Source organism: Phyllostomus hastatus, unplaced genomic scaffold (genome assembly GCF_019186645.2).
Source record: "Phyllostomus hastatus isolate PE091 unplaced genomic scaffold, TTU_PhHast_1.1 phas_contig_38, whole genome shotgun sequence".
Lineage (NCBI taxonomy): Eukaryota > Metazoa > Chordata > Mammalia > Chiroptera > Phyllostomidae > Phyllostomus > Phyllostomus hastatus.
The window spans coordinates 35969057-35990444 of record NW_025333869.1 but is presented as its reverse complement, the minus strand read 5'-3'; the positions used below and the strand labels follow the sequence as shown (position 1 = coordinate 35990444).

The 21388-nt window shown below is 41.3% G+C and overlaps 1 protein-coding gene across 3 annotated transcripts in view; it reads left to right on the top strand.

Moving 5' to 3' along the window:
* BICC1 (BicC family RNA binding protein 1) overlaps nucleotides 1-21388 on the top strand; it is a 263766-nt gene that overhangs the window by 206717 nt on the left and 35661 nt on the right. For all 3 annotated transcript variants that reach the window (XM_045842264.1, XM_045842263.1, XM_045842265.1), the window contains exons 4-8: nucleotides 15823-15902; nucleotides 17677-17835; nucleotides 19934-19987; nucleotides 20420-20614; nucleotides 20840-21091. In XM_045842264.1, the coding sequence (XP_045698220.1) occupies nucleotides 15823-15902; nucleotides 17677-17835; nucleotides 19934-19987; nucleotides 20420-20614; nucleotides 20840-21091 (740 nt within the window). The remainder of the gene's footprint in view (nucleotides 1-15822; nucleotides 15903-17676; nucleotides 17836-19933; nucleotides 19988-20419; nucleotides 20615-20839; nucleotides 21092-21388) is intronic.

Below are 21388 nucleotides of genomic sequence, written 5' to 3'. Positions count from 1 at the left end.
AAGTACTCTCCATTTAATGCAATACATCTATTGAGACTTTTTTCCACTGCTCAGTGTTTGAAATCATTGACTTTGATGCTTTTTAGTGTTTCTGCCATTTTTTTTTGTTTTACCTCTTTAATATCAGCAGAACATTTCCCTTTGAGGACTCTTTTTTTTTAATCCAGAGGAAACAAAAAAAAAGTCGCTTGGCTTAAGGCTGAGTGAATAGGGAAGGTGGGGCACAGGGGTCATGCAGTGACTCCCCATTTAACAGTTTAGGTCAGAAACTGCTGAACACTCAGCGTGGTGTGGGCAGGTACACTGATGAATCACCCATCATGAAATGGGCAAACAGGTTGAAAGAGTCTTCAAAAAACATTCACTGAAACTTAATGCTGCCTCTCACAACGACACCAGCTGGCACACTGATACAGATGGGTTCCTAGAACACTCAGCTAACAGGGGAAACCTGTACTACAAGGAGTTGGCCCTCCAGAAGATAATTCTGGTTTTTGTCTTCCGGTTTTTTGTTGTTGTTTTTTTTTTTTTTTTGGTGGGGGACCTCTTGTACTAAAACTGTAGTAAAAAAAAAGAAAAAGAAAAAGAAAGTGAAGTAGTTTGCACTTGATGGAACAGGACAGTCCAAGGAGGGAAAATGCAGGGCTCTTCACTGGTTGGTGAGAAAGCTCTGGGGTTTTGGCTGTTCTGAGTCACTGTACCATATGTGGATGGGGCTGTGATGCTTCTGTAAATCTGTCTTTGGGAGCTTTAACAGAGGGATCAGGAGGTTATGTACACTTTTCAGACTCTACTTATCAGAGCACATCTCTACAAGAGATAAGGGCCAATGAACGTATGTCTAGGGAAGAGCTAGAGTGGCAACTGTCCTGTAATCCTTCGTTCATTAATATTAATTAACATTTATGGAGGAGTTTCTTTGTCAGAGACACTGTGCTAAGCTTATTACATTATCAACTATGTGTACGGGACACCTACTTTATTCTTTAACCTGTGCCAGAGACTGAGGATTCCATAAACCAAAGTTGCTTCACTCAAAGCCTGTTCATAGGAGGACCAGCTGAGGCTAGTGGGAGCGATTGCTCAAGGACCCCCGGTCAGGAGCATAGCTGGTAGCCATGCCAGAGTCTGAAGGGCTGTCCTGGATGTGCTGAGTAGAGTGGGCTTTGTGGTGGGGAGGCAGAGGAGCTAAATGCATAAAAAAGATGGGGAAGCAGATATCGGCCACTCTAGTGAAATCCAGATAGTTGTCTAAGGCCTGTCTTCTAAGGTTCAGTTAATAGTATGTTCTGAGGCAGATATAAAAATTGGACAGAGGATCTCTCATCAGAGCAAGGAGCCTACAGACTCAAGGAGGACGGTGGGTACGTAGCTAAGAGGGTAGCATGTGGTAGGGTGATAGAGGACCTAGCAGAAATAGGAGAAGCCAGCAGAGATTTACTTTGTGCTGGATGGACCTGTGAAACGTGACATTTAGGTTGACCTTGAGGTGGTGAAGACTGGACACAAGGAGACAAAAATGGGCAAAGTGCCGTGTCCGATGGCGTTAGGCACAGAGGCATGGAAACAGGGAACCATGGGACATTTTGGTGCGATGGCCAGTGTTTAGGTTTGGTTGTGGTGTGGGACACATGATGGGAAGTAGGAAGTGAAAGCTGAACAGCTGGCCATGGTTCAGGAAAGGGCTTTGAAAACCACAGTGAACAGTTTGAATGTTTAATTCTGTAAGGTCGGGGAATCCTTGGAGGTTTATACTGTATTAGAAATATGGTTGTAAGAAATAATTTTTAGCAGCAAGCTTTGATTTTTGGTGAAATAGTACACTTTCTGTCATTAAAATCATGGCAGTCTAAATACCAGTCTGGGAGGAATGTTACATAGAACAAAGCATCCCGGGGGTGGGGAGTTTTACAATCCGTGGTCACTCACACAGCTCCGACTGTGGTGTCACTTTGCAGTAGCTGAACTTTGCAGGATGTGCCTGGCCCACCATGGGCACTTGGTGAGCCTGGATGGAGGAGGGGAAGGAAGCAGAGCCCTGGTACGTTCTGGGTCTGAAGTGCTTGGATGTAATTCTAGGAGTTATTCTGAAACAAGATTTCATATCATCTGTTGAATAAAGATCCATTTCTGTGGCAAAATGATAAAGTTATAGCGTTTAACTCTAATAAAATATATATAGGATTTTTTAAAAGAAGGAAGTTAAACAATCCTGGCCAGGTAGCTCAGTTGGTTAGAGGGCCATACCATCCCTATACACCAAGGTTGTGGGTTCTATCCCTAGTCAGGGCACATACAAGAATCAACCAGTGAATGCCTTAATAAGTGTAACACCAAATCACTGTTTCTTTCCCCTCTCCGTCCCCCACCCCTCTCTCTCTCATCAATCAATAAGTAGAAATTTCAAACAATAGAAGAAAGTTGAACAACTTGATTCAATTGTGACTTTTCTCACAGACGATCTAGTCTTTGTTTGTTACTGTTTTCTCCTTTGTCTCTTATAATAACTGAAAAAAATGATGCATACAAATTTGTCATCACCTTATTGGTTAGCATTCATGTTTAAATATAATTGCTGAAGTCATATTAAAAAAATAATTGTTGAAAGTTTCTGAAGAGAACTATACCACATTTTTCAGACTATAAGACACTTTTTTACCACATTTTTTGCTTCAAATTTTTTTTTCTACTTTCCTTCTCTGAAACCTAAGTGCATCTTATGGTGCAGACCCCAGATGCACCTAGGTTTTAGAGGAGGAAAATAGGGGAAAAAATTTTGAAGCAAAAAATGTGGCAAAAAAGTGTGTCTTATACTCCAAAAAATACGGTACATCAACCTACAGTAATGCCAAACCAAGATGGAATTCTTAAAGTATTTTAAAATATGCTCTCTTAATATCTTTATATAGTCCTGTACAGCTTACATGAAGACTTAAACTTTTCAGCCTTTTTAGGACTCTGTAGGTATATTGAGAAAACTCTACCAGTGCTCATGTACACAGTCTCTGGGTGCAGTGCAGGCTGGTTCACAGACTTCACAAAGGAAAATGTTAAAGAAACTTAAAAATGCTGCTGAATGCACATATATTTCTCAAAGGTCCTATAAACATTGCAACACATTTATCAGGGAACATCTGAAAGTGCCAAGATACTTCCAGTAATGAACCAGGAGATGATGAAAATGCATTTGCATGGTCTGTGGGGAGAGGGGGGTGGGGGAGGGAAGAAGGGAGAAAGGAGAGAAAACTGCATTCCAGTTCTCTACTGTAGTTCTGAAGTTGACTTGTGTTGAACAATAAGAAGAAATCAATCTTTTCAAAAAAACTGCAAAGACCTAGGGAATAATATCATTAACCTATATAAGGCATGGAGTCCACGCCTTAAAAATTAGTGCTTTTGTGGAGAAAAGAGACAACACAAATACTGGATATGGAGTTCTCTATTTCATCACCCCAGCCACGGGCACACTTGTTTGTCTCAAGGAGAAAAGGAATTGGTGGGAAGGTGTTCATATCAGTCTTGGATGGACAGAAGCCAGAATTAACTCTGAAAGATTTAAGGAGGAGCTACTTACAGTAGATAGGGTAAAGAGATGAACAGATAGTTATTAATAGATGATAAAGCATACAAACTGGCAGTAGCTGGAAACCATTGTCACCGAGAGGCTGGAGGGGCAAGGGGAGGACAGAGCGTTTGGGAAGTCCTATGAGAAGGGGTGTGACTGGGCAGGAGGGTGCTCAGTGGAGCGGCAGCCCCTGGCCCAGGCCCTGGGCCCTTTGGCTGCCCTGGGAGATGCCGGAGATGCTGGTGTAGCATCTGGAGCAGGTGCACGGGGCTGGGTGGAAGAGGGCAGGGCCAATGGAGCAAATCCAGGTACTGTTTTCAATTCTTGGACTTCTCTGCTGAGAAGACAGAGAAATTGTTATTGCCCTCCTTTTGAAACTGTTGGTTATCAGGGTGCTGTCCCTTCAGATTATTATTTACTTATATTCATGGGTGTTTTAATGATGCCCAGAGAATGATATGTACATAATGGTTTAGCTTTTCTAAATGCCCTTGCTTGGGGAGACTTTGGGAATGCTTTCAAGAAAGAGCACTGTATCCCCACTGCCAGGATTGCTCTCGTTTCCATTCATTTTGAAAGCTGTGGCTGAAGGAAAAGGGGGATGTGGCCACACGTGTTTGAAAGAATCTCATGAGTAGTTAGGGCGGCCATACGCATGTGGCCTTCACCAAGTATTTGAACTCGGCTCCAGCCGCGGCTTTCCACTGCAGCTCACCCCGTCATTATGGAGTTTTGCTCCAGTTTCTCTGGGAAGTCTGGGTCTGGAGCCAAAGCATGTTAATAAAATGTTAAGAGTGATGGCACAGATAGAAACAAATAGAAAACTAAAGTTCAAAAACTGCGTGGCAAAAAGCCCGCCACAGAATTGTGGATAAGGAAGAAGGAATTTTGTAATTGAGAAAGCACTGTGTCGTTATTGTTAACATTGTTAAAGGTCTCAGTTTTTAAAGGGATTCTTGAAACGTTGTGCTTGGAAAGCAAGGCATTCTATTCTGACTTAAATGCATTTTCCTTTTGAAGCATAAAGATGTAATTTGTGCAAGTTGATCTCAGGCTTGAGTGATACAGACAATCTTTTAAGGTATGAGGATTTTCCACATTATAAATGTATGGTAGAAAATACAGAAGAGCTTGAAGCAATAAAATAAAATAAAAACTATGTGTGATCCTGTAACTTCAAAGTAATCACTATTAACTTGGTTGTTTTCCTTTTTATTCTGTTGAATGTATAGGTATCCTTAAAATGAAATTACGATATTGTCATTCTTAAATATTTTCATACTGCTCTTTGCACCAATTTTTATTTCTATCAAGAGTGTTAGCTTGTCTCATTATATCTTTGTTAGCCTTATATATAATTTAATAAAGTCTTTCCCAATTTTATAAAGAAAAATTATTAGCAAGGTTGAACTTTATTCATATTTACATATTTATTGACTGTTTTCCTGTTGAGTTATTTATCCATTTCTTTTGCCTATTTTTTATGGGGTAATTAGTTTTTTCCCTTGATTCATGGGATCTCTTTGCATAGAAATAGATTTATTTAAGAGTGAATCTCTTATTAGAAAGGATAGGTGTAATTGGTCACCCTTATCACATGATGTTTATTTCTGTGATTTTTGGTGAGAAGCTCCTGTCTTCTTGCTCCCAGAATAAAAGCTAGTTTTAAAATATGGACCTCTCAGACCTTTTTATTATTTAATTTAAGCAGAAGTATTACCTTTGGTGAATCCTGATTTAGAAATTGTTAGAATTTAAGGTAACTTTAGATATTTTTATTAAGAAACATAAAGAACCATTTTTGAAATTGATAATTTAAATTATATCCCCCCACCCCCCAAAGATATAGAACTCTTAGAACTGAGAGATTAAGGTCTTTGTTTCCTACTTACTCCAAACAGTTACCAAAAAGGTACGATTGAAGCAGATGATGCACCGTTGGAGACAGGGACGGGACCGTTTGGAGTGTGTGGCTGCATAAAACAGCTACTGCTTGCTTTTCAGCTACTCACGGACAGTGGGACTGAGAAGAAAGGATTGGCAGAAAAGCATTTTCTAAGTAATTGTCTTTGAGGCTCATTTCCCTCTAGGTACTTTTTGTGAAAACAACTGCCTTCTGAATTACGAACACTCCTGAAACAATCTCTAACACCCAGAGTTGTGTGAGCCCTCAGTTAACCGCTCTCAGGGCAGCGGGTAGCAACCTCACAACAGAGATGAGAAAGGTGGAGGATTTCAGTGCTGGTCTCAGGCTGCTTAAGTTATTTTTAGAACCAAGTTCCTGAGAGTTTGACTGTTTCTTATGTATACCCTTAAATGTGCCTCAAATATCTTGAAAAGACAGAATTTCTGGTTTTTAAATGTCTTGTAGTGGGCCGGAAGTCAAACAAAGAGATCCTGTGTGTGGCATGATTGGGTCAAGTTTTCATTTCCAGGACTTTTCTTGTCTAATGTGTGTGAACCCTTAAACACATGGTAGTTTTCTGTGCTGGCAGCCAGCAGTGGCGTGTCACAATGTTTCACAAGCAGTCCCAGCTGTTGCAAAACGGGACAGTCTGCCCTGGCCGCAGATTACAGTGCTTTGAGTTTAGGCCACAGGCGTACCGCTGGGAGCTGCCCTATGCACTGCGAACATCAGTGTTCTTTGGAGAGAGAAGGGAGATTAGTCACTTCTGGCTCCTAGAAATTCTTGCATAACGCACTGTTATCTCAGCAGAGTTTCCCGAGGATGCTTTATCCTGGCAGGCGCCTCTGGCCTGGCGTCAGTGCCGCCTCCTTTGTCAGGCGGACCCTGTGTGCAGCTTTGGGCCTCCGGTTCCATCCCAGGGGCCTGTGTCTAGGTCAGCTCTTTTGTGCATGCTCCTAACTCCACCTGGGTCCCTACATGATTGCTTTCATCTTGCCATGTGGCTTGGGCTTCATTCCCACTGTCACAGGAGTTGTCCATCTGTAGCTCATGCACATGTGAACATTCTCCGTTGCAGTAACCTAGCACAGCCCATGCTTTATGTAGAATTGTTATAATAAACCACGCAGTGATTCCAGATTTCCTCCTGGCACTTAGTTTCCCATCCTCCCCCTTCCCAGAATCCTCTTCCTTATCTCTGGAGTATAGAGCTTGGGTGCCAAAGGGTTCAAGAGACTGATTGAGTTAGGCTTTGTGTTTTTAGATTTCTGTTTCCACCCTTTCTACTCTCCGTGTTCCATTTCTCCTGTGCTTTGGATTTTTCCTGCCCTCCTCCTACCTGAAAAGCAACTGTGTGGTTCCTCTTGGAGTTTAGTTTACGCTGCTTAAGATAAGGTGGTTTATAATATAAAGTAGTTATCCTTTTTCCAATTCTCACACTCCTTAAATACATCTGTTCTTGATTATTTCATCTGCTATGCCTTGAATTTGCTTATTACTCTGTTTGCATTTGGCTCTTTTCTGAGATTATTTCTAGATATTTGCTGAGTTCCTATAACTCTGTTTCTGATTAAATAAACAGCTTTGAAAAGGCACATAAGGAATCTTAACAGAGAAGAGGCATGTGCCCCATTTACCTCTTCCCTGTCATGCCTCCCTTTCTCCTAAAGTTGAAACATCAGCAGAGAAATATTGTAATAGCTTATTATCATTGTATTTTGAACTCTCTTATTTCTGATATGTTGAACATGCTGGTATTCCATCCACAAGAGCTCTTGTATATCTTCTAGCTAGCTTTGAATTTTCCCAAGCTGGTAGCTCTTTTCTACCTAATCTGTAAGTATGTCCACAGGCTCCTACTCAGTCTGAACACACCTTTTCCTTTCATTCAGCAAGAACTTGCCTTAGGTGCTGATTGCCATGGCAGTGAGGGCCGCTCCTCTCCAATCACTGCGAAATAGTTACAGGGAAACACATCTTGAGGAACTCGCCATACTTCCTGTCTCTCAGTTTGCTCCTGTGCTCCTGTGCACTGGTGCACAACGGGCTTTCTCTGTTGGGCACTGGGTTTCATTCTGCCGAACGGAATTTTGACAGGAATTTATCTCGGGACATTATGGTATGTAAACTGATTGTGGGTACCTGTGGAAATATTTTTTCTGGTGAAAACTAGGTTTTTGAATTTAAAACACATTTGCTTTTGCACTTCTCCATTGTCCCTTTCCCTTCTCTTTCTGTTAATTAGTAAGGAGATTAACCTTTTCAGGGTTAAGACAAGGTAAGTAAGGATGATTTAGTGCCTTATCTTAAAGCAGCATAGTTTGTGTAGGAATCGCCTGCAGCAGGTGGGCTTGCTGTGTCTCGACCCCAGTGGTAATATCAGATGTGTTATATCTTCTCACCAACATTGCTACGTGAAGCCTGGGCTCACCCACCACCTCTCCAGATACACTCTGTGCCTCTTTATTCTAACTCAGTTTATTGGAATTCTTGTTGTCAAATAGCATTCCTGAAAGAATCTGGATTCTATATTACTTACTGACTATATAATAAGCTGAAAGTGTATTGACTTTCTGCCATTCTATTTCATTCTTTTAAAATCATTTCCAGTACATTTAGGGAGTCAGTTCAGGTTTTTTCTGTCTCTTGGTGAAGTATATATCTTCCCTTACAAAATGTGATATCGGTCTGTTATGTGACCTATATAACTCTTTTTTGGTTTATAAGGGACAGTCTATTTCTCAAGAGGTCAGAGGAAAACTCTTGTTTCACAGGAAAATGTGGGCTGTGACCAGCTGACTGTGAGTTGAATTCACTTTTGCTGATCAGTAGAGTGACTTGCCAACCCAAAGGAAAAGAGTTCAAAATAGCAGATGTATTGCATGGTATCAATTGTGAATTGTGACAGGGCTCGAGTAGGGTTGGAAGTAGAATCCCATCTCTGGGCGGGGCTGTCACTGCATTTGTTTTGGGCTTGCAGGCACATTATTTGGGAAATGCCAGTGGGGTGAACCCTGGGTTTCATCCAGTTTGATGCAAAACTTCCCATTCTCGAGTGTGCGGAGCAGAAAGACAGCCCCAGCCGCCATCTCTGAAGCCAGCTGTGGGGCCCATCACCAAGGTGCCCAGGCGGCTCTTCCTGCACTCAGAACCAGCTGGCTGTCTCAGACACCTTTGTGCTGACCGCCTGCAGCTTAAGGTTCTTGGAAACGTTTTAGAGTGTGGTATCTTTGGTGAGCTACTTAGCATGAAATACCAAAAAATTGGAAAGTAAAGTTGTTTATCATGTTTTATTTAAGAATCTTATCGTAAGTACTACTTTATATTAAAGAACTTTAGCTTGATATGACCGAACTTCCTCATTTTTTGGGAAGCTATACTCCAGAGGTTCGGCAGTGTTCTATGGTAACAGAGCTCTTTATGGCTTACTGGAGATGCAGGCCTTGTTATCCTGACTGTGCAATCTCCACATCTCCTCCACAACATGAAGAGAACCTGTAGCCTTTGGCAGAGCCATTCCTACCCCACAGCAAAGTCTATAGAAAGCAGTTACCTCAGCCAGCTCACTGTGTTTACTGAGCTGCAGAAAGCAACGTCAGACTGACGTGTGAGGAATTGAAACCTTCAGCGTTCCTCCCATGATCTGTGGCCGGATTTTTGTAGCGTTTTCCCTCTGTGAGTCAAGTAGGCCGGGACCCCCGGCATGTCTGGGGCCTTTTCTGAGACTTACCCTAGAGTCACAGTCTTTCTCATGCAAAGAAATGGTCATTCCTGCTTTGGAACTGCTGGCCAGCTGTGGGCGCGTTCACAGTGGCTGCGGGGCTTTTGGTGGAGGCTGGAGATGCCTCTCTGCCCGTGAACAAGGACCATTCCCAGCAGTGTCAGGGGCCCAGCCCCAGCCCAGCCCCAGCCATGTCCTTCCTTCTTGGTTAGATAGTTTTAAAGTCTAAGACTCATTAGAAAGAACTTAAAAGTGCAGAGCTCAAAGTCAGGAGAAAATGAATTCTGCCCACTGGCCTGTTCTAAAGGGTTTAAGGCCAGTTGGGCAGTTTTGTTTACATGCATGAAATGTACCCAAACCATCCTGATTTCAGGAACTTTCCCCTATAAACACAAGTACAGCTCTAAGATGACCTCTTTTATTTGTGGGCATTGTGGGTGGGAGCAGTTGGGTTAGTCAAACAAAGAATTTGCTGTTGTTTCTTTCTCCAAGAGAACATGCTGAGAACGAAAGCATTACTTTGGATTTTTGGGGTGGAATCTTTTGCTCAACAGCCCTCGGTCTTGGAGACAGGAAAGTAGCTACAAACCAATCATAGGGGAAACACTGAAGGCTTCAGTTCATCACGTGTCAGTTGGACGTTACTTTCTGTGGCCCAGTAAATACGGTGAGATGGCTGACAGGCATTTTCTGTAGATTTTGCTGTGGGATAGGAATGAAATGGGAAGGAGGTTTAAGCCTGAGGAGAAGGGTGGAAAGGCAATAAAATATTTACTAGTATTTCCAGGAAAGGGAAGGTTTCTAAGGATGGGAAAGTACGGACTGGAAACCAGGGCACCGAGATCATCTTTATGACCATAACTAAAATCTCACGTAAGTTCATGTAAACATCCCAACTATTTTTACTCAAAAAAGGTAGTTTTTAAAGCATGTGTTCTTATGAAAACAATAGCTGCCTCATCAAGTCCTTATGAATACATGGCAGAGAGAGAAATGTTTTGGCACACAGGTTTAGCCCTTTTTCCATTACTCACATACACAATACCCATTTCATGCCCTTGTCCATACCCAGGGCCGTGCAGCTGCTGACCGCCCAGTGAGGGTTGGATCACCGTCTGCTCTTCTCTGTCATCCCATAGAGATGTGAGCAGATTGATAGGACAGGACTTTAAAAATCTAGATGAATATCTGAAAGTTCTCTGTATTTTTATAGCGATAATAAGATCAGAATATTTGCAGTCAAGACTGGGGAAGTGCAGGACTGGCTGTCACCATGGGTCTGAGGTTTGGCCTCTTCCCACAGATTTCCATCCCCTCACTCTGTCCTAGCTGTCTCCCCAGGCAGGTGAGCCATCTGTCCGTTCACCAACAGTCTGCTGGGTGTCTGCTGCTTGGTTTGGTGCTGTGGAAGTTATGGGGCTGTCCCCGTGTTCCATGAATATTATCTTTAGAGCAAATGTCTCAAAACTTGCATGCCCAAATTGGAGTCATCTTTCACAGCCATTGATTTGGGGGAGGGGGAGACAATACACTTATTGCCTATATCTCTGGCATCTTCCAGCAGTCTCCATAGCTGACTAGTTTTCCTTGTTTTTATGTGTATTCATATGGTGGGCACTTTGACTTCCCTTTTCTCCATCAGTGTTTCCGGAGTGGGTCTGAGTGAACCCTTAGTCCCTTGTGGTGTCACGTGGACATGTTTGAACTGTAAGCGGTGACACTGAGAAAGCAGAGAGCTGTATTTCAGATTTTGAAATGAGCACATTAGGCTCAGCCTGGAACAAGAGCTTCCATCTTGTAGACATCTTTGTAAGCAAGGGCAAAAGGGGGATGAAAAATACACTACTGCTGGCCGCTTTGCAGTCTAAACCAGAATTTTGTCATGTTTGTTTTTCTCTGTATTTATGAGATTTGATTATTTAAAGAACCATTTCCCAAACAAGTGCCGATTTGGACCCTGGAGACAGTTTGAGGTTCCATGTTGGTGACTATATGTTGTTTGCATCCCTGTGTGTATCCTTGGATGATTTAAATTTTTGCTCACTAGATGGTGCTCTTTCACTTTGAAATAAAATGTATTTAATTTATTTATTTATTCATTTTAAAAATCTTTAATTGAATTTACTAGGGTGACATTGGTTGATAAAATTATATAGGTTTCAGGTGCACAGTGCTATAACATATCACCTGTATATTGTATCATGTATTTACCACCCCAAGTCAAGTCCCCTTCCCTCCTCATTCATCTCCCCTTTACCCTCTTCTACCTAACCCCTCCCCTTTCCCTCTGATAATCACTATACTGTTGATGAGGGTGTTTTTTCTTTGCTTACTTAATCTCTTCACCCTTTTCACCCAATCTAGCAGAGGCCCATCCCTCCCTGGTAGACAGAATCCCTGCTGGTTTTCCCAGCCAGATGTTATGTGGGCACCTCTTCCTGGCTTGGTGCTCTGGACTGAGGGGTCCAGCTTGCATTTTACATTATATACCCTTGGCCCACATACAAGAGACTATAGTTACATATTTTTATGTGGTTTAATCTGTTCTCTCCTATACTTGATGTAAAAATCACGTGGGAAACCAACAAACACTGATTGCTGGGTCCCGGAGACCCAGGAACTTAATAGGTATTCTAGCCAGTTCCAGTTCTGAGGAGCAGGCGTGTTCTGAGCAACACCGGGTTTTAGTCCTGTAGCTGTGAGCATTTTCAGGAGAGACTAACATGCCAGTCAGCCCGTTCAAACTGCAGTCGAAGATAGTTAAGACTGAAATTTTGAATGCAGAGACAGCTCTTTTTGTAAATATTGCCTAGAGAAGTTATAATGGCTGTACTAATAATTGTTGAAGAAAATGCTTTGTTTGTGTACGTAAGTGAGTTAAAGTTGGCAGAGAACCTTATCAGAGAAAACGCCTCCCTGTTAGGTTGCATTAGGGAACAACCGCTGTGAACGCAACACCCTAACCCTAGCCTTATTGTGGAGGCTCTCCCAACTCATGGTGTTTGGATATTAGTTTTGTTGGACTTTTAAGCCCCTGACACTTAAATGATTTAGAGAGTTTTAACCAATCCTAAGGTCTTTGATCTTCACAGTGTCCCTTGGACAGGGCAAATGTCAGAGGAGGGACTCAGGAACAGGGTGAGGAGGAGATGTGCCTAAGGCCAAGAGCAGCCACCAGGAGACTCGGTCTGGGAGATAGCTGGTGGGGGCCGGAGGTGATGGCAGGGACTCAAACTAAGCACAGCTGCTGGGATGTCTCCCCTGGAGGCCCCATGCATTCCTGAACACTGAAGCTATTGCTCCATCCTGGTCCTAAGAGTGGGTAGCTTAAAAAAATATGCTTTCTCCCTCCCATTCTTCTTTCCTTTTTCTCTCTCACTGTCATCTCTCTCTCTCTCTTTCTCTTCAGTAGCTCAGTTGCACCTTGTGAACATGACGTGCTGTTGATGCCATCTTGATTCTCAAATGCGCAGTGGGAAAGGGATGGGTGGATCACACTGGGAGGCCATTATGTGTAATTTGACTAAAATCTCCACCAGGGGATTCAGATGTCTTATCCTAGAGAATCGATTGTTTAGAAGGACTCTGGCAGAATTGCTTGTTCCTTGTAAAAGATGCTTAACACACATTTTCTGATGCTCTCCCTGACCTGAGGTGAAGTACAGTACGTGAAGGACTTAGCAGAGAAGGCACGCATCAGAGGCAGTCAGTAAAATTGGCATTGTTAATGATTGTGATGATGATGAAGGCTTGTCTCTGTTATTCAGCTCTATCACTAAAACTAGTGGGAGAGAACTTTTGGCATATCCCATGAAGGTCTTGGCCTCTGTCAGGCTGACCTATGAGGTAACAGGACACCTAGATTGCTGGGGAGACTTGAGAACCCAACTGAAGAGAGTGGCAGAGGCAGGTTCCCACCCTGGGCCTGGGCTCTGAGCCTCCCTTCCGTCGCTGTAGGAGGCCAACTGCCGACTGCCTCACCTCCCTTCAAGCCTTGACTCACATCTCACTTGTCAGTGAGGCTAATGCCTCCACCCCTGTCCCATAGCTGCTACTTTTGATCCTTTTGTTGTTTTTGCCTCAGCAGTTATGTTCTAGTAAACTAGATAATTTATTCATTTGACTCATTTTTGTCTCCCTGCACAAGACTGTAAACTCCATGTGGACAGGGTCTTTTTTCTTCACTGACAAATCCCCTAACCCCTAGAATAGTGCACTGGTACAGAGTGGAGGTTCAGAAAATATATGCTGACTGAATGAATGCTTTCTTATATAACATTTCATGGCATTAGTAAGCATGTATATATATGAGTGCAGGTCTGTCCAGAAAGTATCCAGCCACACACTATGAGAAGTTGAGACATTTATTGAAGAAGATACAAGAAACATTGTATATAGGACAATGACATCTCAGTCCCCCTCAAAGTGGGCACCTTGGGACCTCACACAGTTCTCTCAACACGTTTTCCACAGCTCAAAATGCTGCAAAATCCTTAGTTGGAATCACCATCAGCTGCCCTGTCATATTTTCCTGAATCATGGACAGTCTGAAATCTCTTCCCTTTCAAAGGTGATTTTAGTTTGAGAAAAGCCAAGAGTCTCAGGGCACCAAATCTGGACTGTATGGGTGCTGAGTCACCTGAGTGATTTGATGTTTTGCCAAAAAGCTCTGCACAAGACCTGGTGCATGAGTGGGCGCATTGTTGTAATGACGCTGCCAATCACCAGTTGCCCACAGAAGCATATTGCATCTCTTAACTGACAAAGAACATTGAGGTAGTATTCCTTATTAATTGTTTGGCCTGGAGGGGCATACTCATGATGGACAACACCTTCCCAATCAAAAAACACAGTTAACATGATCTTGATCTTGCTGTGACTTTTCTGCGCTTTCTTTGGGCATAGAGAACCAGGCAACTTCCATTGGGATGACTGAGCCTTCGTTTCCAGATCACAGCTGTAGATCCATCATTCACCTCTGGTTATGACCTTGAGAAAATCTGGTTCATTGGTAGTGGTTTGAATCAGATCATTAGCAACTGCAGCACGATGCTCCTTCTGCTGTAGCAGCAGAAGCTGCAGAATATATTTTGCCATGACACGTTTCATGCCAAAATCTTGTGCCAAAATCTCAGACACAGTAGTTTTTGGAATCCCCAGATCAGCTTCTAGTTCTTGCACTGTCAGTCACCCATCTTTGTTGACTGCAGCCCATACACATTCAACATTCTCAGGAGTTCTGCTTGTTGCAGGCCTTCCAGAAGGTAGATCACTTTCAACAGATTCTCGACCGTCTTTGAAGCATTTGTGCCACATTTTTATTTGTGGTACCTCTATTGTATCATCCCCAAAAGCCTTCTGAATCACCTGCATAGTTTCTGTGGAGGAATGTTAAAGCTTAGAGAAAAATTTTATGCAAATTTGTGGCTCTACTCAGTCATTTTGAATGAGATGACCACACAGTGCACATGATCACTCAATGGCATCTCCTGCACCCCACTGACTAGTACAGTGAAGTCATCATTGTTCACCCATGCACACTCCTGTCCACTGTCCTTGGCTGTCAGGTTACGTGGAAGTCATGTAGACCATTCTCATTATTATTAACAATGGCTGGACTTTTCCTGGAGAGACCTCATATAAGTCACTTAATACTAATTTTTAGTAAATATTAAATATTTCTGAAGGAAGATTAAGGTTTGTTTTTCTATTAACAGTAGTTTCCTCTGTAAACAACCACACAAAAAAAGCTCTGGTGTAGATTAGAAGGGTTAATGCACTTAAAGTTTTAGAATAGGGCCTGGAATGTAGCAAGAAATTAGTTAAGTGGAATTTGTAGACTCCTTACTTGTTTAAAATGTATTTATATGGTATACTTATTTTTCAGTTACATTTAAAGTTAAATGGTTTAATCAGTTTTAAGAAGGAAAAACATAGATGAATGTACGATTTGGATATTTTTTATATTCTTGTCTTTATTGATCTACATCACTACATCAGTGATAACATACTTAGAATGAATCAAATATTGAATTTAGCCCCGGCTGGTGTAGCTCAGTGGATTGAGTGCAGGCTGTGAACCAAAGCATCGCAGGTTCGATTCCCAGTCAGGGCACTTGCCTGAGTTGCAGGCCATGTCCCCAGTGGGGGCCACGTGAAAGGTAACCACACATTGATGTTTCTCTCTCTCTCTTTCTCCCTCCCTTCCCCTTGCTAAAGACAAATAAATAAAATCTTTAAAAAAAGAAAGAAAAACTACAATGCAAGGTTATAGCCCTATGTTCTAAAAAATTTTTTTAAAAATATGGAATTTATTATAGAATCCCTTTTCTTATATTGTACCATCAGTTTTAAAACAAGAGTTTGGCCCTGGCTGGTGTGGCTTAGTGGATTGAGTGCTGGCCTGTGAACCAAAGGGTCAATGGTTCAATTCCCAGTCAGGGTACATGCCTGGGTTGCAAGCCAGGTCCCCAGTAAGGGGCATGTGAGAGGCAACCACACATTGATGTTTCTTTCCCTCTCTTTCTCCTTCCTTTCTCCTTTCTAAAAATAAATAAAATATGTTAAAAATAAAAATAAAACAAGAGTTTAGAGGCTTCACATGAGCTGTTTGATTTTGATTTCTTATAGATCCCCACATTAAGGTTTCTGGAAAGAAAGAAGATGTTAAAGAAGCCAAGGAAATGATCATGTCTGTCTTAGACACAAAAGTAAGTGAATGTTAAGGACACTCAGATGTCAGAACCTTGTCTCTGCAAGGGCTACTTCATGCTGTTATGAAAGACCATTTGGAGAAGAAAAACCAGGAGAAAGTAATGGTGGGTTTTAAAATAAACACATGTGATTCTACAATGGGTGTAAAGTTCTGTTTAAAATCTAATAGGTTCTTTCTTACTGGGTAATTGAATAATGTTATATCTACATGGGTATATATATATACATACATATACTTATGTTGTAAATGTACATATGTATGTATGTGCCATCTTCAGAAATAGACATTGATCCTGATTAGTGTAGGATAAGTAATGAACTGTGAGAATCAGCACATCAGCCTTCACGCTGCCAGTAGAACACCAAAATGACCTTCCATGTAGCTCTGTGTGTGATGGCATGCTGTCGGACCCTTTCTCCTGTGCATTCTTTCTCTGCAACTGCATATAGAAATAATAGGGAAATTTAAATATATAAAAATGCACACTCATTTGTGAGTATTAATTTTATTAAACACTTCAAATCACTTACTATATGCTAGGCACTTTGCTAAGCACTTTTAAAATACTAATTTTTTAATTCTCATAATGAACAGCAAAGAGATGTTAGGGAATTTAACCAGGATCCAATCGCAAGAAGTGGGAGGTGGGATTTTAATCCAGGCTGTCTGGTTCTTAACCACCAATAGTTAATTGAAATGGTTTCTGATCGCTTCCTCTTTCTTTTCTTTTCGTGTTCTTTTTTGTTTTTTATTCTTAAGAATTATTTATTTTATAATTATTAACTATTTTAGAAATTTCTTTAACGAACAGTATCTTCTTGTATTCCTAAAGTCAAACTAAAAGAACTAAGTTTAAAAACCCAAGTATTTAATAGGTGTATTTAAAATTTAAGAATTCAGAAGAAATAAAACTTGATATTTTTTATATCTGGTTGTCTTTTGACTTTTAAATTTTACTTCCTAAGGACTGAAGAATTTTAGAATCTTGTAAATGAGAAAAGGTTTCATATCATTCTTTATAATTTTATAACACTAAATTTCCCAAAATTAAATATATAGATTCCATAAAACCATAATATTTCATTGTGTCTTAGAATTTTAGATTTTGCTCTAATTTAATCTTATACTTTGTGGTGTTTTACTTAAGCCATTTTACTGCTGGAGATCTGTGCTCTGTGATCTCTGCTTCACTCTTCTTCCCACCAGAGAGAACAGCAGATCTGCTTTGTAAAGTTTGACATATAGTAATGTAGAAGTTGTGAAAATGCTTGTAAATACTTCTTTATTTAGATTGAGTTTATTTTTATTGCTGCTTCCCTATCATCTTAGTTCTCCAGTCCTACTAGCATGCATATATATGCACACACATATATGTGCATGTATATATAGTCAGTCTTGTAATGGTGTTTCCATCTGTTTTTTAGTTATTTGAATTAAATACTTTATGAATAATATATATTAAAGAAAAAAGTAATTTATTTATAATTGTAGCTGATTTTATTTAAAAACTGCTTTCCAAAAATTATCTTGGTAAAGATTATATCTTTCTATTTCATATGACAAATTTGTCTTGAAATAAGAATTCTTTTTGGGGGGGAATGAGAAATAGATAGACATGAACATTTTTAGATTAAGGTGACCTTATTAAGAAATTTGTGTAGCCTGCTATGGCTCACTTATTGTTCATACTGTTTCCTGGGGAGGGAGTGTTTTAGGGAGTTGTTCCTTCCCTTTCCTGCACCAAGAATTAACACATTATTTCCACATAGAGCAATCGGGTCACTTTGAAGATGGATGTGTCACATACAGAACATTCTCATGTAATCGGCAAAGGTGGCAACAATATTAAAAAAGTGATGGAAGAGACAGGATGTCACATCCACTTTCCAGATTCCAACAGGAATAACCAAGCAGAGAAAAGCAACCAGGTGCTTTGTCTTTTCACATGAATTTGTATGTAACAACGTTTACAATTTTCTGTGTGCGTATCTTTTTTGGGAGATGAGAGCAAAAAAGTAACCATGGAGATGACAGGTAGTGGACATTGAGAGTGCTCTGCTTCTTTAAGGGGATGAGCTGTTGACGGGCCTTCAACTCTTGATCTCTTAAATGGTTGGCTGGTAGTAGAGAGGGGAGGAAGTGATGGCAACATACTGTGAGGTCCCTAAAGGAAGGCTGGGAGAGCGTATGAATTAGGCAAGGACCTGAGGCTTGCCTAGTTTCACCCATGCTGGGGTTCTTGTGCAGCGCCCTAGGCTACCCCACCTCACCTCCTGAGAGGCAATGCTTGAGCGTCCAGCTTCCTCACATTGAATTACATCTTTCTCTGTAAAAAAATATTTTTTTGAATTACAGTTGACCTACACTACTATATTAGTTTCAGGTGTACAGGGCCCTGATTAGACATTTATATAACTTACAAAGTGCTAACCCTGATAAATCTCTTGCCATCTGGCACCACACGTAGTTATTATGATATCAGTAACTGCATTCCCTGTGCTGTACTTCACATCTCTGCAACTATTCTGTAACTACCAGTTTGTACTTCTAAATTATGTCTCTCTTTAGTTCATACACACTTTTCTTAGTTCTTATGTTTGGAAACAAATGGAACTCACCTGTCCCCTGTGAAAGCATTTTAAGTGCGTACTTGAAGAACAGATAATATTGTTCGTGTTATGTAGAAGTTCTCCCTCTTCTAAGCTAATCAGGATACCAGGAGCTGACCTGTCACAAAGGTGACCAAAGGGGACTGATGTGACAGTGGGACACATACCTGGGAACTAGACCCAGAACCGTGGTGCAAAGCAAGGTCAGTGTGTTCAGAACACTTGACCACTGGTAGACAGAAGCATGTGTTCCAAGAGCAGTGTCCTGGGGCCCCCACACATACCCTGATGCAGATTAATTCTTTAGTTGATGGACCCTGGGAAAGTCCAGGGATTCCAGGGGGCTGGAGGTGGATGTTAGAGCAACAGTTTTTACCAGCTAGCACGTGAGTATTCAGTATCTGAAGAACCTAGTGCAGCAGTATCATTGGGTACTGATACTCATCTAGTCTGCAAGGACTTTAAACAAAAGGGAGAAAATACAGTGAACGGGAAAAATTAAAAAGGAGGCAGGATGGCCTCATGGGGGCTTCAAGGTTTCAGGTAAGCCCAGGGGGTAATGTAGACCAATTGACACAAATTACCCAAGGAGCTCATTAAAATGCAGATTATGATTAAGCAGGTCTGGATTGGTGCCTGAGATCCTTTTTTTTCCCCCATTGAATTTATTAGGGTGACATCGATTCGCAAAACCATACAAGTTTCAAGTGTACAACTCAATAAAACATTGTCTGCACACTGCATCATGCACCCATCACCCTAGGCAAAGTCTATTTCCATCCCCATCCCCCCCTTTGCCTACCTCCAAGTACCCCCACCCCCTTTCCCTCTGGCTATCACCACACGGTTGTCCATGTCTGTTATGCATGTATGTTTTTTTGCTTAATCCCTTCACCTTCACTGGGTGAAAACCCAGTCCCCTCACCCGCCTCCCCTCTGACAGCTGTCAGTCTGTTTCATGCGTCCATGCCTCTGTTTGTTTTGTTTCTCAGTTTATTCTGTTCGTTAGATTCTACGTACAAGTGAAATCAAATGGTATTCATCTTTCTCTGACTGACTTATTTCAATTAGCATAGTAATCTCCAGGTCCATCCATGCTGTCACAAAAAGAAAGATTTTCTTTACAATTGAGTAATACTCCATGGTGTAAATGTACCTCAGCCTTTTTATCCACTCATCTACTGATGGGCACTTGGGCTGCTTCCAGATCTTGGCTACTGTAAATAATGCTGCAGTGAACACAGGGGTGCACATGTTCTTTCAAATTAGTGTTTTGAAAGGATATATTCCCAGAAGTGGGATCGCTGGGTCAACATGCCGTTTTTTTCCTAGAGAACCCTGTGAGTAGCAAGGATGGAGGTAACCTGAAAAGCAGATGTGGGTTCATACCTCTGACTGTGTTTCCTTATCTTTGCAGGTTTCTATAGCAGGGCAGCCGGCAGGAGTAGAGTCTGCTCGAGTTAGAATTCGGGTAACTATTTATTACTTTAATACTGGAAATCACTGTCAGCAATATTTTCCCTATAGAGATGAAAAATATTATAATTGATCAATTTATAATAAAATCATGTGTTCAGTATGTGGGATATACTGACAGAAGTTTAATGGGTTAAAGAAGTTTCTTAGAAACATTCTGGATGTTACCTGACTTAGTTTCTCTGGTGATTTTGAAATCAGAGTCCCGAGGAAAATGCCACAGGCAGTTAAAGTTGTAAACTTTCTGGTTCCATAAAAGGCTCCTTTAATTTAAGAAACTTTACATATTCTACCCAAGCTTATGCCTATAATGAAAGCAATTTATGTTTTAAAATTCGATCTTCAGAAAAGAATGAATGAACTATACATATTTCTAAATGAATGATAGTTTAACTATCTGCTTTGGGTTTTCATAATCTCATTTTAGGAGCTGCTTCCTTTGGTGCTGATGTTTGAGCTACCGATTGCTGGAATTCTTCAGCCTGTCCCGGATCCCAATTCCCCCTCCATCCAGCACATATCCCAAACCTACAACATTTCAGTGTCCTTTAAGCAGCGTTCTCGAATGTATGGTGCTACCGTCATAGTGCGAGGGTCCCAGAACAACACTAGTGCCGTGAAGGTACGTGACGGAGATAATTCCGAACATTGTGAGGGTGCATGTTATTCAGGTTGATTTTTAAAGGATTTTAGACTTGTTTGTTTTCCAGAATTTTCCCTAGTATTACATTCTGGTTCATAGAATTTGTTGTATTTTTCTGTAGCTGTTAGAAGTGCACTAGAGAACTTCTTCCCCTGTGTGTGGACAGTTACTTGACACGAATTTCTCTCCCACATTTTCTCCTAGGAGGGAACTGCCATGCTGCTGGAACATCTCGCAGGGAGCTTGGCGTCTGCTATTCCCGTGAGCACACAGCTAGATATCGCAGCTCAGCATCATCTCTTTATGATGGGTCGAAATGGAAGTAACATCAAACATATCATGCAGAGAACAGGTGCTCAGATCCACTTTCCTGATCCTAGTAATCCACAAAAGAAATCCACCGTCTACCTCCAGGGCACCATTGAGTCTGTCTGTCTTGCAAGGCAATATCTCATGGTAGGTTTAGTGACATTAGGGTCACATTTTTTTTTCCTTCTTTGGGCGCAGTGTGCGTTGCTGCACACACCTTGATAATGCGGTATTTAGGAAAGCACTCCCGGTCAAATAGGGAAGGTTCTTGGTGCAAGGAAGTAAATGAGTAAGGCATGTAGTGCCTCATGGGCCAAATTTCATTATATAGGTGAGACATTTCCTTGCAGTACTTTGCCTTTTTAAAACTTAGACTACACACAGGAGAGGTTCAAATGAAATAACTGTATTTTGAGGAAGGTGGTTATTTTCATAGGACCTATG